At 41.9% G+C, this 23,129-nt stretch overlaps 1 protein-coding gene across 1 annotated transcript in view; it reads left to right on the top strand.

Moving 5' to 3' along the window:
* Nucleotides 1-23,129, top strand: part of LOC124998123 — a 98,288-nt gene that overhangs the window by 35,577 nt on the left and 39,582 nt on the right. The window contains 5 exon segments of the mRNA XM_047572325.1: nucleotides 258-566; nucleotides 19,749-20,057; nucleotides 20,533-20,841; nucleotides 21,724-22,032; nucleotides 22,303-22,611. Of these exon segments, the coding sequence (XP_047428281.1) occupies nucleotides 258-566; nucleotides 19,749-20,057; nucleotides 20,533-20,841; nucleotides 21,724-22,032; nucleotides 22,303-22,611 (1,545 nt within the window).

The following is a 23,129-nucleotide window of genomic DNA, read 5'->3' as shown; positions in this document are numbered from 1 at the left end:
ACAATGATGCCTGAGGAACTATCCAGCATACTTTCAAATTTGAAGAGCAGAGCAAAAACAGGAAGGACAAATGTAATTGTAAATCCAATTTAATATAAATTTGACACTTTTGCAAGAGTTCTATCAACCTCTTATTTGATTACATCTGTCTTTCAATAATTTCTGAGGGATGCAAACAGGGTTTCATGACGAGATGTTAGAAAAAGTTAGAAATCCATGTGTCTTCTCCAGCAATTGTGTCTGTGATCTTTCATCAGGTGCTGAGATCAGGTTAGTTGGGCCTTCTCCGTGCTCTGGAAGAGTTGAAATCTACCACAACGGTGACTGGGGGACAGTCTGTGATGACGACTGGGACATAAATGATGCAAACGTGGTCTGCAGACAGCTGAACTGTGGGACGGCTCTGAGTGCTCCTGGGTCTGCTCATTTTGGTGAAGGAACCGGAGAAATCTGGCTCGATGATGTGGCCTGTTCAGGAAACGAGAGCTCTCTAAGTCATTGTCAGCACAGTGCACATGGGACACAGTTTTGCGGACACTTCGAGGACGCTGGAGTCATCTGTACAAGTGGGACATTTTTCAATAAGTTCTTTCACCAACAAAAGTTGTATACAGTAGTCTTAATAGTTGAACTGCATAGATGTAGCGCCATTTGATGAAAACCACACTGCTTTCAAAATTGAAGAGCAGAAAAAAGCGCTGAAAAATAAAATTGTAAATCTAAGTTTTTATTGTAGCAAATACAAAGTTCTCCATCAGTGTTTAGTTTGCTGCAAGAAAAGTAAATTCTCACAAAAGTCTTGATGTCTCTGGCAACGGTTTTCTTGTGATTTGTCATTAGGTGGTAACATCAGGTTAGCTGGGTCCACTTTGTGCTCTGGAAGAGTTGAAATCTACCACGGTGACTCCTGGGGAACAGTCTGTGATGACGACTGGGACATAAATGATGCTAACGTGGTCTGCAGACAGCTGAACTGTGGGATGGCTCTGAGTGCTCCTGGGTCTGCTCATTTTGGTGAAGGAACCGGACAAATCTGGCTCAACAATCTGACCTGTTCAGGAAATGAGAGCTCTCTAAGTCATTGTCAGCACAGTGGACTCGGGACACACGACTGTGGACACGGCAAAGACGCTGGAGTCAACTGTACAGGTGGGAAAACCTTTCAGTAAGTACTTTCACCGATAAGACAGATAGATCTCTTTGGTCTTGTCCACATTAATCCCATATGTAATGTGCGCGCTGGAGGTCTTCCAGAGAAGCTGGAGGTCTTCCAGAGAAGTGGACCATCTCCAGACTGAGGCTCAGATTGAAGACTCAGTAGATGGTGTACCCTCCTTAGCTCCTCCTTGTCTCCAGACCTGAAGGATCTCCTTTTGCAGTTCAGCACAGTCCTCAGGTCGGCTGAGCTGCATAAAAGTAGCGCAAAGTGTTGAAAACCACATTTCCTTTGAACATAAAGAGCAGGAAAAAGTGCTGTAAAATTGTAAATCCAGTTTTTAGTTCAACAAAGGCAAAAATCTCTATCAGTGTTTAGTTTGTTGCAAGACAAAGTAAATTCACACTAACGCCTTATCTGTCAATGGTTTGCTTATGATTTGTCATTAGGTGGTAAGATCACGTTAGCTGGGTCTACTTTGTGCTGTGGAAGAGTTGAAATCTACCACAATGATGCCTGGGGAAGTATCAACATTGAAGAGCAGAGTAGGAAAAAAGCAAAGAAAATGTAACTTTAAATCCAATTCAGTATATGTTTGGCTCTTATATGGTGAAACAGTTCTATCAACCTCTTATTTGGTTACATCTGTCTTTCAATAGTTTCTGAGGGACGCAAATGGGAGTTATGATGAAATGTTAGAAACAGTAAGAAAACTATGAGTCTTCTCCAGCATCTGAGTCTGTGATCTTTCATCAGGTGCTGTTATCAGGTTAGCTGGGTCTACTCTGTGCTCTGGAAGAGTTGAAATCTATCACAACGGTGTCTGGGGGACAGTCTGTGATGACGACTGGGACACAAATGATGCAAACGTGGTCTGTAAACAGCTGAGCTGTGGGACAGCTCTGAGTGCTCCTGATTCTGCTCATTTTGGTGAAGGAACCGGACAAATCTGGCTCAGCAATGTGGCCTGTTCAGGAAGTGAGAGCTCTCTAAGTAATTGTCAGCACAGAGGACTTGAGACACACAACTGTGGACATGACAAGGATGCTGGAGTCACTTGTACAGGTGGGAAAACCGTTCAACAAGTACTTTCACCAACAAAAATCCTATATTCTTCATACTTCAACTGCATAATTTTTTGTGCAAAGTGATAAAAAATCATGCTCCTTTCAAAATTGAAGAGCAGAATAAAGCACAGAAAAATGAAATTATGAATCTAATTTTTACTTTATCAAGTGCAAAGATCTCTATCAGTGTTTAGTTTGTTGCAAGACAAGTAAATTCACACAAAAATCTTGTCTTCTCTGGAAATGGTTTGTTTTTGATTTGTCATTAGATGGCAACATCAGGTTAGCTGGGTTTACTTTGTGCTCTAGAAGAGTTGAAATCTACCACAATGGTGCCTGGGAACTGTCAAGCATACTTTCAAAATTGAAGAGCAGAGCATAAAAACGCAAGCAAAAAGCAATAAAAAGCTTGTGTGCAAAAACCTCTTGGTTGCATCTGTCTTCAGAATAGGTTCTGAAGGATGCAAGCGTGTTTTCATGAGGAACTCTAACAGAAAATATATGTATTCTCCAGCAACTGATTCTGTGATCTTTCATCAGGTGCTGAAATCAGGTTGGCTGGTTCTACTGCGTGCTCTGGAAGAGTTGAAATCTACTACAACGGTGTCTGGGGAACAGTCTGTGATCATGACTGGGACATAAATGATGCAAACGTGGTCTGCAGACAGCTGAACTGTGGGACGGCTCTGAGCGCCACTCAATCAGTCATTTTTGGTGAAGGAATCGGTCAAATCTGGCTCAATGGTGTGGCCTGTTCAGGAAATGAAACCTCTCTAGCTCAGTGTGGTCACAGTGGATTTGAATCACAAAACTGTGGACATGATAAGGACGCTGGGGTCGTCTGTTCAGGTGAGAAGAACTGTGAATCATGATATACTGGCAAGAAAAAGTAGGTGAAAATATAAATAAGTATAGTGTGCTTTATGTAATAATGGACAAACATTCATTGGCTGACCTGCTTTTATTTTGGTGGGTGATAACCCTTGCCAATACCGTCCTTTGACACAATAGGTAACCTGCATCTGGCAAAACTGACACTTGTCTATGGACAATTTCAGACCATCTTCTTGTAATCTGTCACCTTGAGTAATCTATTTTCATGTTCTTCCAGTATTTGTCCAAATACAATCAAGTCATCCAAGAAGACTATGACCTCCAGCATGTGCATGTTCTGACTTCCTTTTCCATTAACCACTGAAAGGTTGCGGCATCCTCTCAAACTGATAGAATCCCAGAGGGCATTTAAATGCTGTTTTCTCTTTATCCACCTCAGCCATTGGAATTAGGTAGTATCTACTCCACAAATCCAACACAGAAAACCACTTGCTGATGCATCATTATCTCATGCATCATAATCCTTGGCGTGGATTACTGGTCAGGGAATGTCCTTCAGTTCAGTTTTCAATAGACAATGCATATTCACATTTTCCCAGATGTCTTTCGAGCAAGGACAATGGGTGATGCATATGGGCTTCTTGATTCCTTATCCCTGCTGCTAGCAGGCCTTGCAGGCGACGTTGAAGGTCGTCAAGGTCAGCAGACGATACTCATTGTGACCTCTCTCTAAATGGAGTAATGTCAGTTAATCGGATGTTATGTTCTGCACCTTTTGCTAACCCAACATCCCACTCATCATTCGAGAATACATTTGACCTCTGGGAGAGTTTCCGTCTCAGTCGTTCTTTCCATCCATTTGGGATAGGCGAATCTCCAAAATTGAACAATGATTTGTGAACCCTTGCAGGTATCTCAGACATCAAATTTGAGATCTCAGTAACTATGCACATGCAGGTGTGTAATCACTGTGCCCATGGGAATGGAGGTATCCTTCAGTGACTGATTCCGCAGCAGCACAAGGGATTTGTTGTGGTCCAGGTGAAAATACCAACACACTGGAAAGGTAGGTGAGGGAGCTCATTCAGTGATTAGGATACTCTCATCCACTGTTTGTTTTTCTGGCTGTCACTGGCTTGGTGACAGGTACAGGTGAAGGTGTTTGCTGGGCTACAGATACCCTCATCATGTGGATGCTATCTGATCTTACTATTTCCCGTGTGGCACTGGATGATCTGAATTTGGAAACATTAGTGCTGATAAGGATGTCTGCAGAATGGGAATCTGGACATGCTAAAGCCAGGACAGGCACTGTCTGGGTTTCACCCTTCTCTGAAAGCTCCAACTCAACTTGGATGTAGCCTCTGTAGGGATAGGTATTGTGTGAATCGCGAAGACCCCACATGGCTAAACCACTGACTGAGACCGGTGAGGGTATTCTATGGATATTTAGGTTCTGACAAATTGCTGATGCGAGCGGTTCAATGAATACAGCAAACAGTAGAGGAGAGACGGTGCATCCATGCTGTATTTTATCGTCATCATAATCAACTAACTAAAGGAAAAAATTATGAAAATTGCCTGTGCTAACTATCTGCGCTGTAACAATCAGTTGCCTGTTTAAGTTGGCTCTCAGCTCCCGGGTTCAGCCTACACTTAGCTGCCCTGCGCTATGCCTGATCCTCGCCAGTCTGGCCTTTTCTCCCTTCCGTACAAAAAAAAAATATATCTATTGTCCTTTCTAGCAGATGAGGAATTTACTTTTACCAGTTCTTCCTCAATTGCAGCTGCTAAGCATTTCAGCACCTGGTTCGACACCAGGTATATCACCCTTAGGAGAGACTGGAATGTTTCAGTTTATGGCTAAGTATACATAGACAAGAACATGGTGGGCAGACAGCATTCTCCCCTGACAACTGGTTTAGATTCTGGAGAGATGGCAACACATAATAAGTAACCCCTATCATAAATCTAATCCTAATCTAATCCTGGTTGCCATGCTCTACAGCTCTCTCTACTTCAATTTCCCTTTCTCTACACTCACACACTGTCCTTGCTTAGCCTGCAACACTGCCTTAGTACATCTTGCTGCTTCCTTTTGCTTATGTATCTCCTTCACTACCATCCTTCCCTTGTCTGTTTCTGATGCCTTGCTCCACCAATGTTTCCCTGCACACAGCACCAGGCCTTCACGCCCTTGATGTACATGATCTGTGATATTCCTATGCCTGAAGGCAGCCTGTGCTTCCTGTACTGGGTCTTTTGGATTCAACTTCCTCCCTGTTTTAACCGTGAGCGCTACACACAAAACTACTGGAGCTACAGACTGAGCGAGAGTCATCTCCAGTCTAGCCTTAAACCAAGACTTAAACTAAGACCAATATAAGGCATGTTCTCATGAGCATTTTTTATTTTTATTATTCTGCCCTGAAAGGACATTATGAAGATGAAATAAAAGATGTATCATCAACATACATATTCATTCACTCTTTTATTATAAAAACCAAAAAACAAAGTTAAACACAAGTAAAATCAAACTGAATATCATCAAATATGATTGTGTAATTTTTTTTCCAGCAACTCTCCCAAGGCCCAGCATCTCTATGAGTCCAGCCAGTGAGGTTACCTATGGCCAAGAGGTCAGTTTTACTTGTTCGATCACAGCTGAACTTTTAGGTGGAAAATTCATCCTCCAGAAAATGCCAGGCTCCTTCAGAGAGACTGAAACATCCGGTTCCAAGTCTGCTACCTTCAACATTCCTAAAGTGCACTTTGATCATGATGGATTCTACCATTGTCGATATGAAAAAAGAATTTCGGGTGAAATGTTCAGCTCCTCCCACAGTGACTCCGTCAGACTTTCTGTTAAAGGTTAAAGGTAAAAAAAGAAATGAATCAATTGACCTGCAGTCTGATTAAGTCTGAAGGATTTACTCATCATGGCTCAGTTATTCCCAGAAAAGGTGTTACTGTATCAAATCGTTGTTTTTTTATATCTTCAATGAGCATATTCGTAGCTACATAGGAAAAAGGAAAATAAAAAAATCGAATGACAAAAATCTTTTCCTCTCCTCGTCTTCTTGTTTACTGACATTGTCAATAGCTGAATCCATCCTGCTGTGTCTGTCGCTGTTCTTTCTGGTGCTAGTGGTCTATGTGATCTCCAAGAGAAGACGACAAGCAGCAAAGCAGCCCGGAGCCCGTCCAAATGAAAAGTCTGTACTAACCAAATATGTTACAAGAGAAGACATTTCCTTTTTATTTATTTATTTATTTTCCACAAATGATTCCGATTCTTGTGTTTCAGTGACCGAAATACAAAGATGACAGTATATGTCAGATGGGACTTGGGGCCAAACTAAAATATTTCAGGTAGTTAATATAATGTTTATGCATTTTCAGGTGAACTTTTTTTGCACAAGTTTAATTTTAGTTGTCACTGATATCGCAGGTCTGCATGGCTCCACTCTTGGACTGTACCAATCAGACTTTGGCTCCAGTTGCAAGATGCCGTATCCCTGGAAAAGAGGGATGCAAATAGCATCAGTTTGTCTTATGCAAGGAAGTGGGAATGCACGTCCATATTTATATATACACTGTAAAAAAAAAATGTAAATTTTAAAAATACAGAAACAATCTGGACAATCAACGAAAAGGACTGTGATTTTACACGTCAAATTTAAAATAACATGAAATCAATGTAACTGTGAAAATACATGTGAAAACATGATATTTCTGTTCTTTTACATAAAAAAAACATCACAACGTCTTGAATTATTTCACAGCATGTCTGAACAAAACACGTGTAAAAAGGGGACATTTTACTGCTGCAACGTCTGCCTGCACAAACACAAAAGACAAAAACGTGAACGCGACATGTCACTGGAGTACGTGCTTTGAAAAGCGCGGGTCCCGATTGGATTGGTCGACAGAAACGGTTGGAGAAGGAGGAGGAAGAAGAAGAAGAAGAAGAAGAAGAAGAAGAAGAAGAAGAAGAAGAAGAAGAAGAAGAAGAAGAAGAAGAAGATATGTCATTGGCTGTTGGGACACTGAACATCTGTCTTTGACATTACGCTTAACAAGGTCAACAACCACCACGCGGCTGTTTCCGTTTGGTCACAGAAACTTGGAGCAAACAGCAGCTAATGTCGAGGCTGGAGGAAGGACGAAGGCAAGTATCAAACTGAAGCTTAGTAGTATTAGCTTTATTTACCACCATGCCTCTGACTTTACTCAGTCGGCAAAACAAATCCGCTAGCATGTCGTCTATTGAAATGTTAGCTAATTACATGACAAAAGTATGGCCGGCGGCGACGGCGTCTTCAAGTGGCGTCTGCCAGTGTTAGTCATAGATATATATCTATGAGTGTTAGTAGTCAGCCAGACAACCACTTTTTATTTTATTTACGCTAACGTTAGCTTAGCACTTAACGGTGAGTCATTACGTTTACTATTGTGAACTGACTGACACAGGCGGAGAGAAAGAGGAACAACATTTGTTTAGAGCTGCAACAATGAACAATAATCGATTATTAACCCTCTTCTACATTTTCACTAATTTTTTGGCCAACAATACTGAAAAATATGTAAAGGATAAGCTAACGATCATCTTCTAGTTTATTGAGGGGAGATCTGCTAACACAGTTTAGGTTGACTTTTTCACAACCAATAGCATTTACTTTGATTATGGCAAATTTCATGATTCATACTTTTTTTCTTTCTTACCTGCAGATAAGTGGTGCGAGTTGATTTCATGGCATAAACTTGTGGTTAAGAACTCCACTCCTTTCCATGCTGAACTGTACTGAAGTGGCACTCAGTACAAAAAGGGTCTTTCTGTGTTTAAACCAAGGTGAGGCACTTGAATTCAGACAGATTGAGCTCATGCTTGTGATGCAGGACCAGCATGTATACTTTATTGTTACACCTCATGATGTGTCCTATGTGCCAGCATTTGCATTGTATGAAGTGAAACAAGCATTAAAATGTTGGAAGCCTGAGCAGAAACTAGATTATTACCATTTGCATGTGTACAAGCTTTGTGGGACAAGAGTAATTTCACTTAAGTATAGCATTGTAAACTCAGAGTCATCTGGAGTTTGAAAGATTAAAATCTGACAGTAACAGTATTTTTCATCCCTTCTAGTCCTCCTAGTCATGGATGCAGAGAGTCCTCTTCTGTCTTTCATCAAATCAGTGCCTAAACTGAGAGACCCTGAGCCTGCAATGTTTAGGAGTTGAGGACCTGAGCTACCTGCAGGAGAGTGACCTCCTTTCTGTCCTCAGACCAGTTGAAGCCAGGAGACGCCTGTCACTGCTCAAAAAGACAAGTATGTGTTTCAGTTTGTACAGTATAAACTTTCACATTAACAAAATGTGCATAGTCAAAATCTACTTATTAGGTCCACCTGTACTAATCAATGCAGTCCAATACAGCAGTTCTACTATGAATTATACTTCAAAGAATCTTCTCTACATTTTTGTTGATGTTTTTGAAAAAGGTGATGACTATACACTACACCTTGTTCTCATGATTTTTAGTGGTGGTGTGTACTGCATTATATTGAGAAAGGAACAGTTTAAAATATATCAATGGCTACTGAGGATAGAATTATGTTAGGTAATAATATACCCACATTGAGCTATGTGATGTCTGTGTTTAAATATTACTACTATCTGTCCTTTAATAAGGCCAACAACATGTCTTGGACAGTCCTCCAAGCAGCCAGAGCAGCCAACAGTAGAGCAGAGCCAGTACCAGTACAAGTCCAGTAACACAGTCTGACCAGGCCCCTCTCTGGTGAGTACATGCATCTGTTGCACACAATTACTCTTTTGGGTTAGATGGGCTGAAAAATAATAGAATCTACCTGTAACTTAGTGTAATATAGTACAATCAGCAGCAGTGAATTGACAGTGTGCTTATAAATCAGTATCATCAGTTGGGTCTATCTTCTCTAGATTCTGATTCGGTAGCAAATGACACACAACTAATGATGGGATGGGATTATGGGATGAACACAGGATACTTTATCACAATGTACAGAAAAAAAATGACTTTTGTATCCAGCAGTAGCAATAGTTCCCCCAACAACAATATGTTGTATCCCATGTATAGTCAGCCTGGTGTGTATTTTCTTTGTAGTGTGTTATGTTGAGATCTTGCAAGCTTGTCTGTCCCAAAGCAACGGTGTCATCTATAGTGGGACTCGTGTGACTGCTGTGGTGTTGGAAAAGGCTGTATCTTCTTGCACCTTTATCCTGGTCCTGCCTCTTAAACTGTTATTAGCTGTTATTATTTAATAACCGCTAATATTTTCTGTCTTCTCTTCAGGTGGTTACAGCTCAGAAACTGCAACTTCACTACGATCAACAAGTAGTTCAAGTATGGACACCACACCTCGTCAACTGTATAGGTCAGGGGTCGGCAACCCGCAGCTCCGGGGTTTTGTGGCTCCCAGTGTTTTCTTTCCAAATGGCTCTTTAAGTGTTGAGGGTTGCCGACCCCTGGTATAGAGTATGGATTCATTTTCAGTGACGTTTCACCAAGTTTCTAATCAGTGTTGTGGATGTATGGTGACTTGTAAATTGGTAACTCAACTATTTTTTTCTTTTTTTTTCTTCTTTTTTTTTCACTTTTTTCTTTCATTACCAGTTCAGTTGAATTTAGTTTTTGTTTTGTCTTTTTGTTTCAGAACCAGTCATTTAAAGTGAATAGATTTTTGAATATATAATATAAATATAAAGGTAATATAAATTATTATACAATCAGCTCCCATAAAATGTCATTTAAATCAATTAATAACAGCACATTTCTGTAAATTTAAGCATTATTGTTCGTAATCCAACATTTATTTACCATATTTCTAGGTGATTTAATTGGTTTAAAATGAAATGAAATTTAAAACCTGGAAATATGGCAATGTAGATGTAGATGTAGAGTCCAGGGAGAGCATGCAAACCCCCAGAAAGGACTTGAACCCCAGACCTTCTCACTGGGAGGCATCCCAGAGTTCACTGGCATAATTCAGATTTCTTCAGTCCATCATCGACGATAAATCCTTCTGGCCCAGATTGAGCAATACATGCTTATACAAGAACATTACCACCCCCAAGTTTCAGGGCTGTACAGTAAATATCCTGTTCAGTCAGTCTGATTTATGTCCAACAACATGACCTGGACATCCCAACTATGACAGTTTCCAGGCACAAAACCAAACGTTTGTCAGAAACAGGAAATCGTGGTTCTATCGCCAAGAACAAGAGGTTACAATGCACATTGATACACAAGTTTCATCATCATTTATTGCACACATCTATGGCTCAGTACAAAACATGTAACACACACACCAAGACTATATAAACTACACCCCAGATGTGCGGCGTTGGGTTGTTCCACGGCGTTGCCTAGTACAGTTGTGCTCTGTGAAGTGAAGTCCTACTGTGTCTGTGGCTTCCATCTGGTTCCTTGACTTCTGCAAGATTTCTAAAAGTAATTGAAAAAAATAGAGTCATCAGGGTCAGTCTTGCAGACAAACAACAAAGGGACTACTTGTCGATCTCGGCGCACAAGTGGAAATGTGCTGAGCCCAAAATCTAAAGGTATGACAATTTTTGTCTAAGTGAATGCAAGTTTCTCTGTGTGCTGAGACAACCTGAACAACATGTCTGACCACGAATCTGGAGCACAGACTTATTACTGTACATTTTGTGCTGCATGAAAGGGCTGCTTAAAATTGTGTAAATTGTACGAACACCCCGAATTGGAGTATATGTTTAATTGATCTGAGAGCTCCGGCTAGGGGGTCCCTGTGTGGGACTTCAGCCTTGTGCTAAAGAGCTGAGTGAGAGTGTCTACTCTATGTGTGACATTAGCCTCGGCCAAAGGCTGTGTGGCTGTAACTCTTGCAGCTGAACTAGTTAAAAAACAATGCAAATGTTTGGTGTACCTCTTTGCTGTAAATATTGTAAATAGCTGCAGATTGGCATGAAAATAGTCGCAGTCATTAGATGGTGTGTAGAGTGAGGAAATCTGTAGAGAAGACTTCTGAAACTGCTGAAAATGTGTGTGAAATAATAAGAACATTAAATTGATATGTAATGTTCTTAGTTGTTAAGAGATTGAATGAGAAGAGATTAAATAGCTGATTTGTTTTTTGTTTTGTTTTTTTGAAATGCAACTGAAAGAGGGCTGCATGTCGCCAGTAGCTCCGTGTTGAATAACCGTTTTAGGTTATTCTGAGTGTGCTAATGGTTGTTTTTTTGTCTGACTTGAAGCAGTCAAATGGTTTTTGGTCTTTTTGTGCTGTTTTTCTTTAGTTTTTTTCTGAACCTTTTGTTTTTGACTGTGTCGTTGGTTGTGGAGTTGGCGGAGCGACCATTGTGTTCTGTTGGTGTGCTCCTGCTATCAGCTAGCGCTGTTTGTGTCCCCTGAGCTGCCCTAGAGTCCCGCTGAACTTCGGGAGAAGTGCTGGAGATGCTGGACTGGAGAAGGAGATTTGGGTCGGCGGTGCCGTCTGTATTCTCGAGGAATGTGAGGTCTTTGACATTGGAATGGATGGACTGTGTGCGCTTGGTGGGACCCAGAGGGAGCGTGTCATGAGAAGAGCTTTGGAGACCTGGTTCATAGGACCATGGTACATCTGTGCCCAGCTTCAGACTCTGCAGGCGGACATCTCATTTTATTTTATCTTGTGTTTACTTTTATATGCAACGAAGCTACGGTGACAAAATAATTTCTCACGTGGATCATTAAAGTCTGTCTAAGTCTAAGTCTAAGACGTGAGTAGAAATGTTGGATGAAGGTGAGAGAGAGGCGAGCGACAAGTGTGACGCAGGTTAAAATTGTGAGTGGTCTTTCGAGTCAAAAGACCAAAGACTGAAGTTAATAGAACAGGAAGTTTACTTCATAGTGGTCATAAGCAGCAGACCATGTCCTCAGACTTGGTGATGCTGATCTTCATCCCAGCCGCTTCACTCTCGGCTGCGAACCGCCCCAGTAAGAGCTGGAGGTCATAGTTCTGTTGAGTTTTAAGGGGTTACGAAAGGCCTTTGGTCTGTGTATGACACTGAGAGAAACAGGAGGAATGTTACTTCTGCTATCTCACCATATAAGGAGTTGTTTTGCGCTTTGCTGCAGCTTGCTCACAGACAAGGACATATTACACCCCAATATTTCATACGCTGGAAACCAGATAAAGCTAATTGGCTACACACAGAAATTCACTGACGCATCAGAAGCAGTACTCCTCCCTTCTGTATGGGCGGAGTCTAGGTAGAACAAGGTCACTACGTCTGCTTGGATGGGAGCTTTGTTTTTTTCTACCCTTAAGGTGGATAGACTGAAGTCTCAACGCTGAATCAATACCTATTTTCTGTGTACCAAATAAATAACCTAAATGTGAGAAACTGTCACGTGATTTGTGCATAGATTGACTATCCTTTCCAAAAGGTATAAAGATCCTGGGCTAAAGGAGAGGAAAATATCCTCCTTTGACAGTTCGATGAAGCTGAGAGAACCACATCACCCGCAAATAGCAGAGATCAGATCCTCCTATCACCGAACTTGACACTCTCCACCACCCGGCTATGCCTAGAAATTCTGTCTATAACAGTAATGAACAGAACCGGTGACAAAGGGCAGCCCTGGTGGAGTACAACCTTCACCTGGAACGAGTCTGACTTAAAACTGACTACACAGACCAAACTGTTGTTCCTTTGGTACAGGGACTGAATGGCCCTTAACAAGGGGCCATCCACTCCATACTCATGGAGCTTCAGCTTGACAGCTCCCCTCACCTCTGGTGTTCACCAGCATGTTTGGGGATTACCGCCACGACGAGCGCCAGCGACTTTGTGGCCACAATCACAGCAGCCGCTTCAATAATGGCAGATCAGAACATGGCCCATTCGGACTCAATGTCCGCCACTGCCCCTGGGATGTGGCTGAAGCTATGTCGGAGGTGGGAGTTGAACACCATCTTGACAGGTTCTTCTGCCAGGTGTTTTCCAGCAGACCCTCACTATTCGTTTGGGCCTATGAGGTCTGCGTGGCATCTTCCAATGCCATCTGACTAGATTTGAACATTTGAAGAAGAAAGAGGGGGAATATGTTGGCACTGACAGACATTAAAATTTGTTAAAATTAAAAGTCAGACTTTTGGCGCTCAGACAATGAAAAATTAAAAGCCTCTTGTTCTGAAAACAGTGGAAATGGATGGCAAATCCATTGGCAAATGGAACTGAGACAAGAAGCCCTGAGGGGCGAACCTCTCTCGGACAATGAGAACGTAACAGCCTACATCTATAGACTGTTGATGTTGTCATTAGCTGGGTTTACATGGAGACGTTTTTTCTCATTCCGATTGAAATAATTCCAGTTGAAAGTTTTAGGTCAGTTGTTCACATGTGAGGTTATTTATTCCAATCTGATGTTCACATTTACCACTACTTTTAATGGGAACGGCCGTTTTACAGACATGTGGCATGCACAGATCGATGAAAACATCACATGACTGATCTCTTGTCTAATCAGTATAGTAGTTGCAATTGTTTTTACACTTTCATTATTAAAGCAACAGCTTGATTCGGAAAATGTGTGGGGCCATATCCACTTTTGTTATTTTGTAAGCCTTATATGGCCGTGCAGTTCAATTTCACATGCACATGCCCTGTTACGTCCACTTTGCATCTCGTAGACACCTAATAACATTTTGTACACTACTGTTGTAGAACCAATCTAATTTTAGTAGCATGTACTTCTCTCTCTTTTTTTTCAGGAAAAAAGATGACTCAAAACTCTAGGAAATTCAACTCGTTGACCCAGGGTAAGACACATTTTCCATAATGTTATTCCTAATTATCTTTACTTTTATGCAGACACTACAGTAGCAAATGCAAATGCAGTGCAAATATCCATCGCATCAAATTTTCTTCAAGCATTATTCAGCTGAATGTAATGAACCATGCAACTGTTTTCTTCTTCTACAGTCTTTTTTCTCTTGATCTCATCTTCACTTGCTGCAGGTCAGTCTAATATTTTGTCATAAATAAAAACTTCTTCTGTTAAGCATAAGCACAGTGCTGATATAGCACCATGGAGGCGGAGACTACAAAGTCCCAGATGAGTCTTCATTAATCTCCATCTCCATCAGATGTTTTGTCAGCATACATATTCACTACTTTATTATAAAAACTTAAAAAGAAAGTTAAAAACAAATCAAGTCAAAACTAAATATCATCATTATGTAATTGTTTTCTGTAACTTTCCCAAAGCTGAGCATCTCCATGAGTCCAGCCGTTGAGGTTAACTGAGTCACCTTGTATCTGTCTTTCAATAGTTTTTGCGGAACGTAAACAGGTTTTCATGATAAAATGTTAGAAACAATAAGAAAACTAACAGAAAATACGTGTTTTCTCCAGCATCTGAGTCTGTGATCTTTCATCAGGTACTGAGATCAGGTTAGCTGGGTATTCTACGTGCTCTGGAAGAGTTGAAATCTACCACAACAGTGTCTGGGGAACAGTCTGTGATGACGACTGGGACATAAATGATGCAAACGTGGTTTGCAGACAGCTGAACTGTGGGACGGCTCTGGGTGCTCCTGGGTCTGCTCAATTTGGTCAAGGAACCGGAGAAATCTGGCTCGATGATGTGGCCTGTTCAGGAAATGAGAGCTCTCTAAGTCATTGTCAGCACAGAGGACTTGGGGAACACAACTGTGGACACTACGAGGATGCTGGAGTCATCTGTACAGGTGGGAAAACTTTTCAATAAGTACTTTCATCAACAAAAATGCTATATTCTTAATAGCTAAACTGCATATACAGTATGTAAATCAAACTGATGAAAATAATGCTGCTTTTTATAACTGAAGAGCAGAAAAAAGGCAGAAAATTTAAGTTGTACATCTAATTTTTATTGTAGCAAAGGCAAAGATCTATATTAGTGTTTAGTTTGTTGCAGGACAGAGTAAATTCACACCAAAGTCTTGACTTGTCTGACAATGATTTGCTTGTGATTTGTCATTAGAGGGTAACATCAGGTTAGCTGGGCCTACTTTGTGCTCTGGAAGAGTTGAAATCTACCACGGTGACTCTTGGGGAACAGTCTGTGATGACGACTGGGACATAAATGATGCTAACGTGGTCTGCAGACAGCTGAACTGTGGGACGGCTCTGAGTGCTCCTGGGTCTGCTCATTTTGGTGAAGGAACCGGAGAAATCTGGCTCGATGATGTGGCCTGTTTAGGAAATGAGACCTCTCTGAGCAATTGTCAGCACGGTGGACTTGGGACACACAACTGTGGACATGGCAAGGATGCTGGAGTCAACTGTACAGGTGGGGAAACTTTTCAGTAAGTACTTTCACCGATAAGATAGATAGATGTCTTTAGTCTTGTCCACATCAGTTTTGTACGTAATGTGCGTGCTACTTTTGCTGCAGATAAGATGTGCGCTATCCGTCATGTTTTTCTACCTGCTCTATTTACCTTCTTCTGTGAACGGCTTTCTTGAATGTTTTTGTTCTGGGGTTACACGCCAGCATACTGGTTGTGGAGCATGCACACACTTGTTGTCCACTTAAAACTCTGATTCAGCATATACATGCAGGAGACCAGACACAGCCTGTAGGCAAACTGTAGGGGACGTAAAGGTGATCTCACTTACAACCTTAGGTGGGCAGGCACCAACCTCTCCAGCACCTTCATGAGATGTAAGGGCCACTGGACAGTAATCACTGAGCCCTGATGGAGACAACTTCTTGGGAACGGGAACACAGCAGGAGATCTTCCAAAGAAGTGGTAGGGTTACAGTTAGTACCCTCTCCAGACTGAGGCTCTACTTTTTGCTGTGGAAGAGTTGAAATCTACCACAATGATGCCTGGAGAACTGTCCAGAATACTTTCAACATTGTAGAGCAGAGCAGAAAAAAAAGAAAGAAAAATGTAACTGTAAATCCAATTTAATATAGATTTGGCTCTTAGATGGTGCAAAAGTTCTGTCAACCTCCTAATTGTTTACATCAGTCTTTCGGTGGTTTCTGAGGGACGCAAATGGGGTTTCATGATGAAATCTTAAAAGTAAGAAAACTAATTGAAAATATGTGTCTTCACCGGCAACTGAGTCTGTGATCTTTCACCAGGTGCTGAGATCAGGTTAGCTGGGTCTACTACGTGCTCTGGAAGAGTTGAAATCTACCACAACGGTGTCTGGGGAACAGTCTGTGATGACAACTGGGACATAAATGATGCAAACGTGGTCTGCAGACAGTTGAACTGTGGGACGGCTCTGAGTGCTCCTGTGTCTGCTCATTTTGGTGAAGGAACCGGACAAATCTGGCTCAACAATGTGGCCTGTTCAGGAAGTGAGAGCTCTCTAAGTCATTGTCAGCACAGAGGACTTGGGACACACTGTGGACACGGCAAGGCCGCTGGAGTCATCTGTAAAGGTCAGAATACTTTTTAATAAGCACTTTCTCCAAAAAAAATGATATATTCTTAAACAGCTGAGCTGCGTAAAAGTAGCGCAAACTATGAAAACTACACTGCTTTCGAAATTGTGATTTAGTTTAGCAAGTACAAAGATCTCTGTCATTCTTTAGTTTGTTGCAAGACAAAGTAAATTCACACGAAACATCTCTGGCAATGCTTTGCTTGTGATTTGTCATTAAGTACTAACATCAGGTTAGCTGTTTCTGTGCACTGAAAGAGTTGAAATCTGCCACAATGATGCCTGAGTAACTGTCCAGCATACTTGCAAAATTGACGAGCACAGCAAAAACCAATTCATCCCACTTCTGCAAAACACAAGGCAAAACACAATTAGAAACCCAGTTCAACGGATTTTTTTTAAATTTTGTTCAATAAATCAATAAATAAATTGAATAACAAGAAAACGATCTGTAGGCAGGCAGTCAGCTACCACTAGCAACCAACAAGGAGAAACCAGCTACCTAGCCTAGCTAACCGCAGTAGATAAGTAGTGATGCACCTCATGAAAAGGGCTGCGTACAGGAGTATGCGAAAACAAGATACAGACTGTAAATCTGCCGTGTGCCGGCAAGGTTCCTGTTAAATCCCAGACTTGGTACATTCCCTTTCTGGTTGATGGTGGAGTTTGTAAATTTGTTTTGGGACTTGTAAAAGTGTTTTGTCATTTGTAAAGGTGTTTCACTGCTTGCAAAATTGTTTTCTGAAATGTAAATCTGTTTCAGGACTTGTCTGTCAAGGTTCTCAGTCATCCAGGTCATTGTAATCCAAAAGGCGTTGAATAAAGGCAACTGGACTTGTAAAATTTCTTGAAGATGTTTTGCCACTTATCCGAGTAGCTTCTTCAGTTCTGAGAGACTAGTGGGAAGTTGAGGTTTAAATAGGAAAACTCTGGAGGAAAAACCCATCAGAAACTTGCCTGACCAGAAACTGGTGCCACATAAAGGCTGGGTACTTGTCTTAAGAGGTGACTGTGTGCCCATGCTACTTCACCTATGAATAGTGCTCTAACGAGGCTATTGTTAGTGGGAGCCTCCAGTCTCAAGGTGTGAATGGTGTTGAAACTTCTTCGAGGTGACTGTGTGCCCAAACTACTTCACCTATGAATAGTGCTCTAACGAGGGTATTGTTAGTGGGAGTCTCCAGTCTCCAGTCTCAAGGTGTGAATTGTGTTGAAAGTTCGTGGTGACAGAAGTCAAGACTGTATTGTAAATAGTTGGCAGATTAAATCTCAGACCACCTCCTCTGTTTGGAGAAGGTTTTTTCACTTTGAGACAGATGGCTTTATTTACTCCTCTCTCAAACCACCTGTCCTTTCGGGCTAGGACTTTGATGTTGTATCTCCAAAGGAGTGTCCTTTGTCCTTCAAGTGGAGGTGGACTGCTGAGTCATTCCCTGATGAACTGGCTCTCCTGTGCTGGGACATTATCTATGGATGGGTTGTTTGGTTTCCCCAATGTACAAGTCTGTACATTCCTCACTGCACTGAACAGCATATACTGCATTACTCTGTTTTTTTTGTCTGGGTTTTCCGTCTTTGGGGTGGACCAGTTTTTGTCCAAGTGTATTGCTGTGTTTGAAATAAACTGGAATGTGGTGTTTTCTGAAAATTATCCTCAGTTTCTCCAATACACTAGCCTCGTATGGGATGACGGTGTTCTTCCTCTTGCTGTTCTTTTTGGGATACCTTCTTGAGCCTTTAACAAAGGTCCAGTTGGGGTCAGTCCATAGCAACTGACCCCCATGGAGCCCAAGGTGTGATATTTGGCACCTCTGCCACCTCTGCCTGGAGCCCTGAAATTGGTAGCTACTCGGACATTATAGTGGGGATATGCCTGAATACTCCTGCCTACACCCGAATATTTGAGAAGTATGTGGCCTTGTCCAGGCCCGGATACAGGTCTTTTCATGCAGTGATGGGATAAGCGACTACATGTCAACCAGCATATCTCACCTCTGCAAAACACAAGGCAAAACACAATTAGAAACCCAATCCAATTAGAAAAAAAATAAAATGCCAGTAGGCTACCCATCAGCTACCAACTAGCACACAACAAGAAGACACCAGCTAACTAGCCTAGCCAACGGTAGTAGGCAGTATGCGCCACATAATTGGGGTTTTCGAATGGTCACCTCTAGGCCCATGGCACTTCAAGAAGGCTGAACAGTGCGTTTCTGGAGTCACCCTCCTCAATGCAGTCACCATGCAGCCTTCAACCAAGAGACTTAACTTAGCCCTACTACTAACTACAAAAACCACTCAGCTAGCCTCACCTTTAGCATGCTCCCCAGCTAAGATGTTTCCTCCTTAGACTTTATTTCACAGTACACATCTGTACTAGACAACACACCGTGGAACAGCCCAACGACAAACATCTGTCTGTATCATGTTGATTTGATTTCACAACTTGTGATTGACAATACACACCTAGCTACTGGATCTTTTGACTGAGCAAGAGTCATCTCCAGTCTAGCCTGAATCCAATTTAATATAAGTCTGGCACTTGTGCGAACACTTCTTTAGTTCCGTCTGTCTTTCAATAGTTTCTGAGAGATGCAGACAGGTTGGAATGTTAGAAACAATAAGAATACTAACAAAAAATGTGCATCTTCTCCAGCAACTGTCTCTGTGATCTTTCATCAGGTGTTGAGATCAGGTTAGTTGGGTCTACTCTGTGCTCTGGAAGAGTTGAAATCTACCACAACGGTGTCTGGGGAACAGTCTGTGATGACAACTGGGACATAAATGATGCAAACGTGGTCTGCAGACAGCTGAACTGTGGGAGGGCTCTGAGTGCTCCTGCTTCTGCTCATTTTGGTGAAGGAACCGGAGAAATCTGGCTCAATAATGTGGCCTGTTCAGGAAGTGAGAGCTCTCTAAGTCATTGTCAGCACAGAGGACTTGGGACACACAACTGTAAACACAGCGAGGACGCTGGAGTCACCTGTACAGGTGGGAAACCTTTTCAAAAAGTACTTTCACCAACAAGCTGAACTGCGTACAAGTGGTGCAAAGTGGTGAAAACCATGCTGCTTTCACAATTAAAGAGAAGAAAAAAGCACAGAAAATTTAAATTGTAAATCTAATTTATATTGTAGAAAAGGCTAAAATCTCTATCAGAGTTTAGTTGCAAGACCAAGTACATTCACAGCAAAGTCTTGACTTCTCTGGCAATGGTTTGCTTGTGATTTGTTCACTAGATGATAACATCAGGTTAGCTGGGTCTACTTTGTGCTCTGGAAGAGTTGAAATCTACCACGGTGACTCCTGGGGAACAGTCTGTGATGACGACTGGGACATAAATGATGCAAACGTGGTCTGCAGACAGCTGAGCTGTGGGACGGCTCTGAGTGCTCCTGGGTCTGCTCATTTTGGTGAAGGAACCGGAGGAATATGGCTCGATGATGTGGCGTGTTCAGGAAATGAGGGCTCTCTAAGTCATTGTCAGCACGGTGGACTTGGGACACACAACTGTGGACACGGGAAGGACGCTGGAGTCAGCTGTACAGGTGGGAAGACTTTTCAATAAGTACTTTCACGAGGCAGGAATGACTTGCTGTAATGTTCTTTGCGACAACAGAGTTGTCTGACTCTCACGGAGAAGGAGCTCTGTTGTGTGTCTATTATCTGGTGGAGAGGGTGGTCAAGGCTATCCATGACTGATGACAGTTTATTTAGTGTCTTCCTCTCCACCACCACCTCAAAAGTTTCCTATCTGCAGCCAATGATAGCACCAGCCTTCCTGTTCAGTTTATTTAGTCTGTGGGCATCACTGGCTGCAATGCTATTCCTCCTGTAACTGTAACTGTAAATCCAATTTAATATGAGTTCTATCAACCTCTTATTTGTTTGTATCTGTCTTTCAATAGTTTCTTGGGGAAACAAGCGTGTTTTCATGATGAAATGGTAGAAGCAGTAAGAAAACTAACAGAAAATGTTGAAAATGTGTCTTCTCCAGCATCTGAGTCTGTGATCTGTTGTTAGGTGCTGAGATCAGGTTAGCTGGGCCTACTTTGTGCTCTGGAAGAGTTGAAATCTTCCACAAAGGTGTCTGGGGGACAGTCTGTGATGTCGGCTGGGACATAAATGATGCAAACGTGGTCTGCAGACAGCTGAGCTGTGGGACGGCTCTGAGTGCTCCTGGGTCCGCTCATTTTGGTGAAGGAACCGGACAAATCTGGCTCGACGATGTGGCCTGTTCAGGAAACGAGAGCTCTCTAAGTCACTGTCAGCACAGAGGACTTGGGATACACAACTGTGGACACGGCAAAGACGCTGGGGTCGTCTGCTCTGGTAAGAAGAATTGTGAATTATAATGATACGATGGCAAGAAAAGGTACGAGTATCAACAAGCATCAATATAATAATGAACAAATGGTTTTGATCTTGTATGTCTTTATTTAACAGTCATGTCCTGCACCTCTGAATTTGAACTTTACCATTATTTATATTTCCCTAGCTGCCTGGAAATGTGCAAATGCTCAGGAATGTACTTACTTCGAGTGCTTCTTTGGTACATTTATGCAGATAGTTAAATGTTTATATAGTTCATTTAAATTGGATTGTCTTTGTTCATAACTAAACCATAACTTCATGGTACTTGTCAACTGTAACACTTATTCTTCCTTTGTCACTCTTTTTTGCCATCGTCTTAGTGGTCTAGTCATATTTTAGTTGCAGTCTAATGAAGAAATATTAAGCAGTCTTCACACTGGATCAATATAAGATGTGTTCTCATAAGCATTTTTTATTTTGATTATTCTTCCCTGAGAGGACGGTAACAGAAAAAAGCAACATGCAAGCAACACATATAGCAAATGTACAATCATCGCTATCATGAGTGAGCAACAGCTTTTTAGAGAATGATGAAAGAAAGTGTTTCGTTAGCATACATATTTACTCTTTTATTATAAAAACTGAAAAAGGACGTTAAACAAAAATCAAATCAAACTGAATATGATCAAATATCATCACTGTGTAATTATTTTTCCATAACTTTCCTAAAGCCCAGAGTCTCAATGAATCCATGGACGTAAACTGAGTCGTTTTGTATCTGTCTTTCAGTAGTTTCTCAGGGATGCAAGCGCATTTTCATGACGAAATGTTAGAAACTGTAAAAAAATTAACAGGAAATATGTGTTTTCTCCAGCAACCGAGTCTGTGATCTTTCATCAGGTGCTGAGATCAGGTTAGTTGGGCCTACTCCGTGCTCTGGAAGAGTAGAAATCTACCACAGTGACTCCTGGGGAACAGTCTGTGGTGACGACTGGGACATAAATGATGCAAACGTGGTCTGCAGACAGCTGAGCTGTGGGACAGCTCTGAGTGTTCCTGGCGCTGCTCATTTTGGTGAAGGAACCGGACAAATCTGGCTCGATGATGTGGCCTGTTCAGGAAATGAGAGCTCCCTGAGTCATTGTCAGTACAATGGACATGGGGTACAATTTTGTGGACACTTCCAGGACGCTGGAGTCATCTGTACAGGTGGGAAAACTTTTCAATAAGTACTTTCACCAATAGAAATGATATACAGTATCCTTAAAAGCTGAAATGTATAGATGTAGTGCAAATTGATGAAAACCATGCTGCTTTCAAAATTGAAGAGAAGAAAAAAGTGGTAAAATTAAAATTGTAAATCATTTATTGAAGCAATGGCAAAGGTCTCGATCAGTGCTTAGTTTGTTGCAAGACGAAGTAAATTCAAACCAAAGTCTTGACGTCTCTGGCAATGGTTTGCTTGTGATTTGTCATTAGAGGGTAACATCAGGTTAGCTGGGTCTACTTTGTGCTCTGGGAGAGTGGAAATCTACCACAACGGTGTCTGGGGGACAGTCTGTGATGACGACTGGGACATAAATGATGCAAACGTGGTCTGCAGACAGCTGAGCTGTGGGACGGCTCTGAGTGCTCCTGGGGCTGCTCATTTTGGTGAAGGAACCGGAGAAATCTGGCTCGATGATGTGGCCTGTTTAGGAAATGAGAGCTCTCTGAGTAATTGTCAGCACGGTGGACTTGGGACGCACAACTGTGGACATGGCAAGGATGCTGGAGTCAACTGTACAGGTGGGGAAACTTTTCAGTAAGTACTTTCACCGATAAGATAGATAGATGTCTTTAGTCTTGTCCACATTAGTTTTGTACGTAATGTGCGTGCTACTTTTGGTGCAGATGAGATGTGCACTGTCCCTCAGGGTTTTCTACCTGCTCTATTTACCTTCTTCTGTGACTGGCTTTCTTGAATGTTATTGTTCTGGGGTTAGACGCCAGCATACTGGTTGTGGAGCATGCACACACTTGTTGTCCACTTAAAACTCTGATTCAGCATATACATGCAGGAGACCAGACACAGCCTGTAGGCAAACTGTAGGGGACGTAAAGGTGATCTCACTTACAGCCTTAGGTGGGCAAGCACCAACCTCTCCAGTACCTCCATGAGATGTAAGGGCCACTGGACAGTAATCACTGAGCCCTGATGGAGACAACTTCTTGGGAACGGGAACACAGCAGGAGATCTTCCAAAGAAGTGGTAGGGTTAGAGTTAGTACCCTCTCCAGGCTGAGGCTCTACTTTTTGCTGTGGAA

The sequence above is a fragment of the Mugil cephalus genome, chromosome 20 (genome assembly GCF_022458985.1).
Source record: "Mugil cephalus isolate CIBA_MC_2020 chromosome 20, CIBA_Mcephalus_1.1, whole genome shotgun sequence".
Taxonomy (NCBI): Eukaryota; Metazoa; Chordata; class Actinopteri; order Mugiliformes; family Mugilidae; genus Mugil; species Mugil cephalus.
Note: the sequence above shows the minus strand (reverse complement) of the source record. Positions and strands in the feature narration are given on the sequence as shown.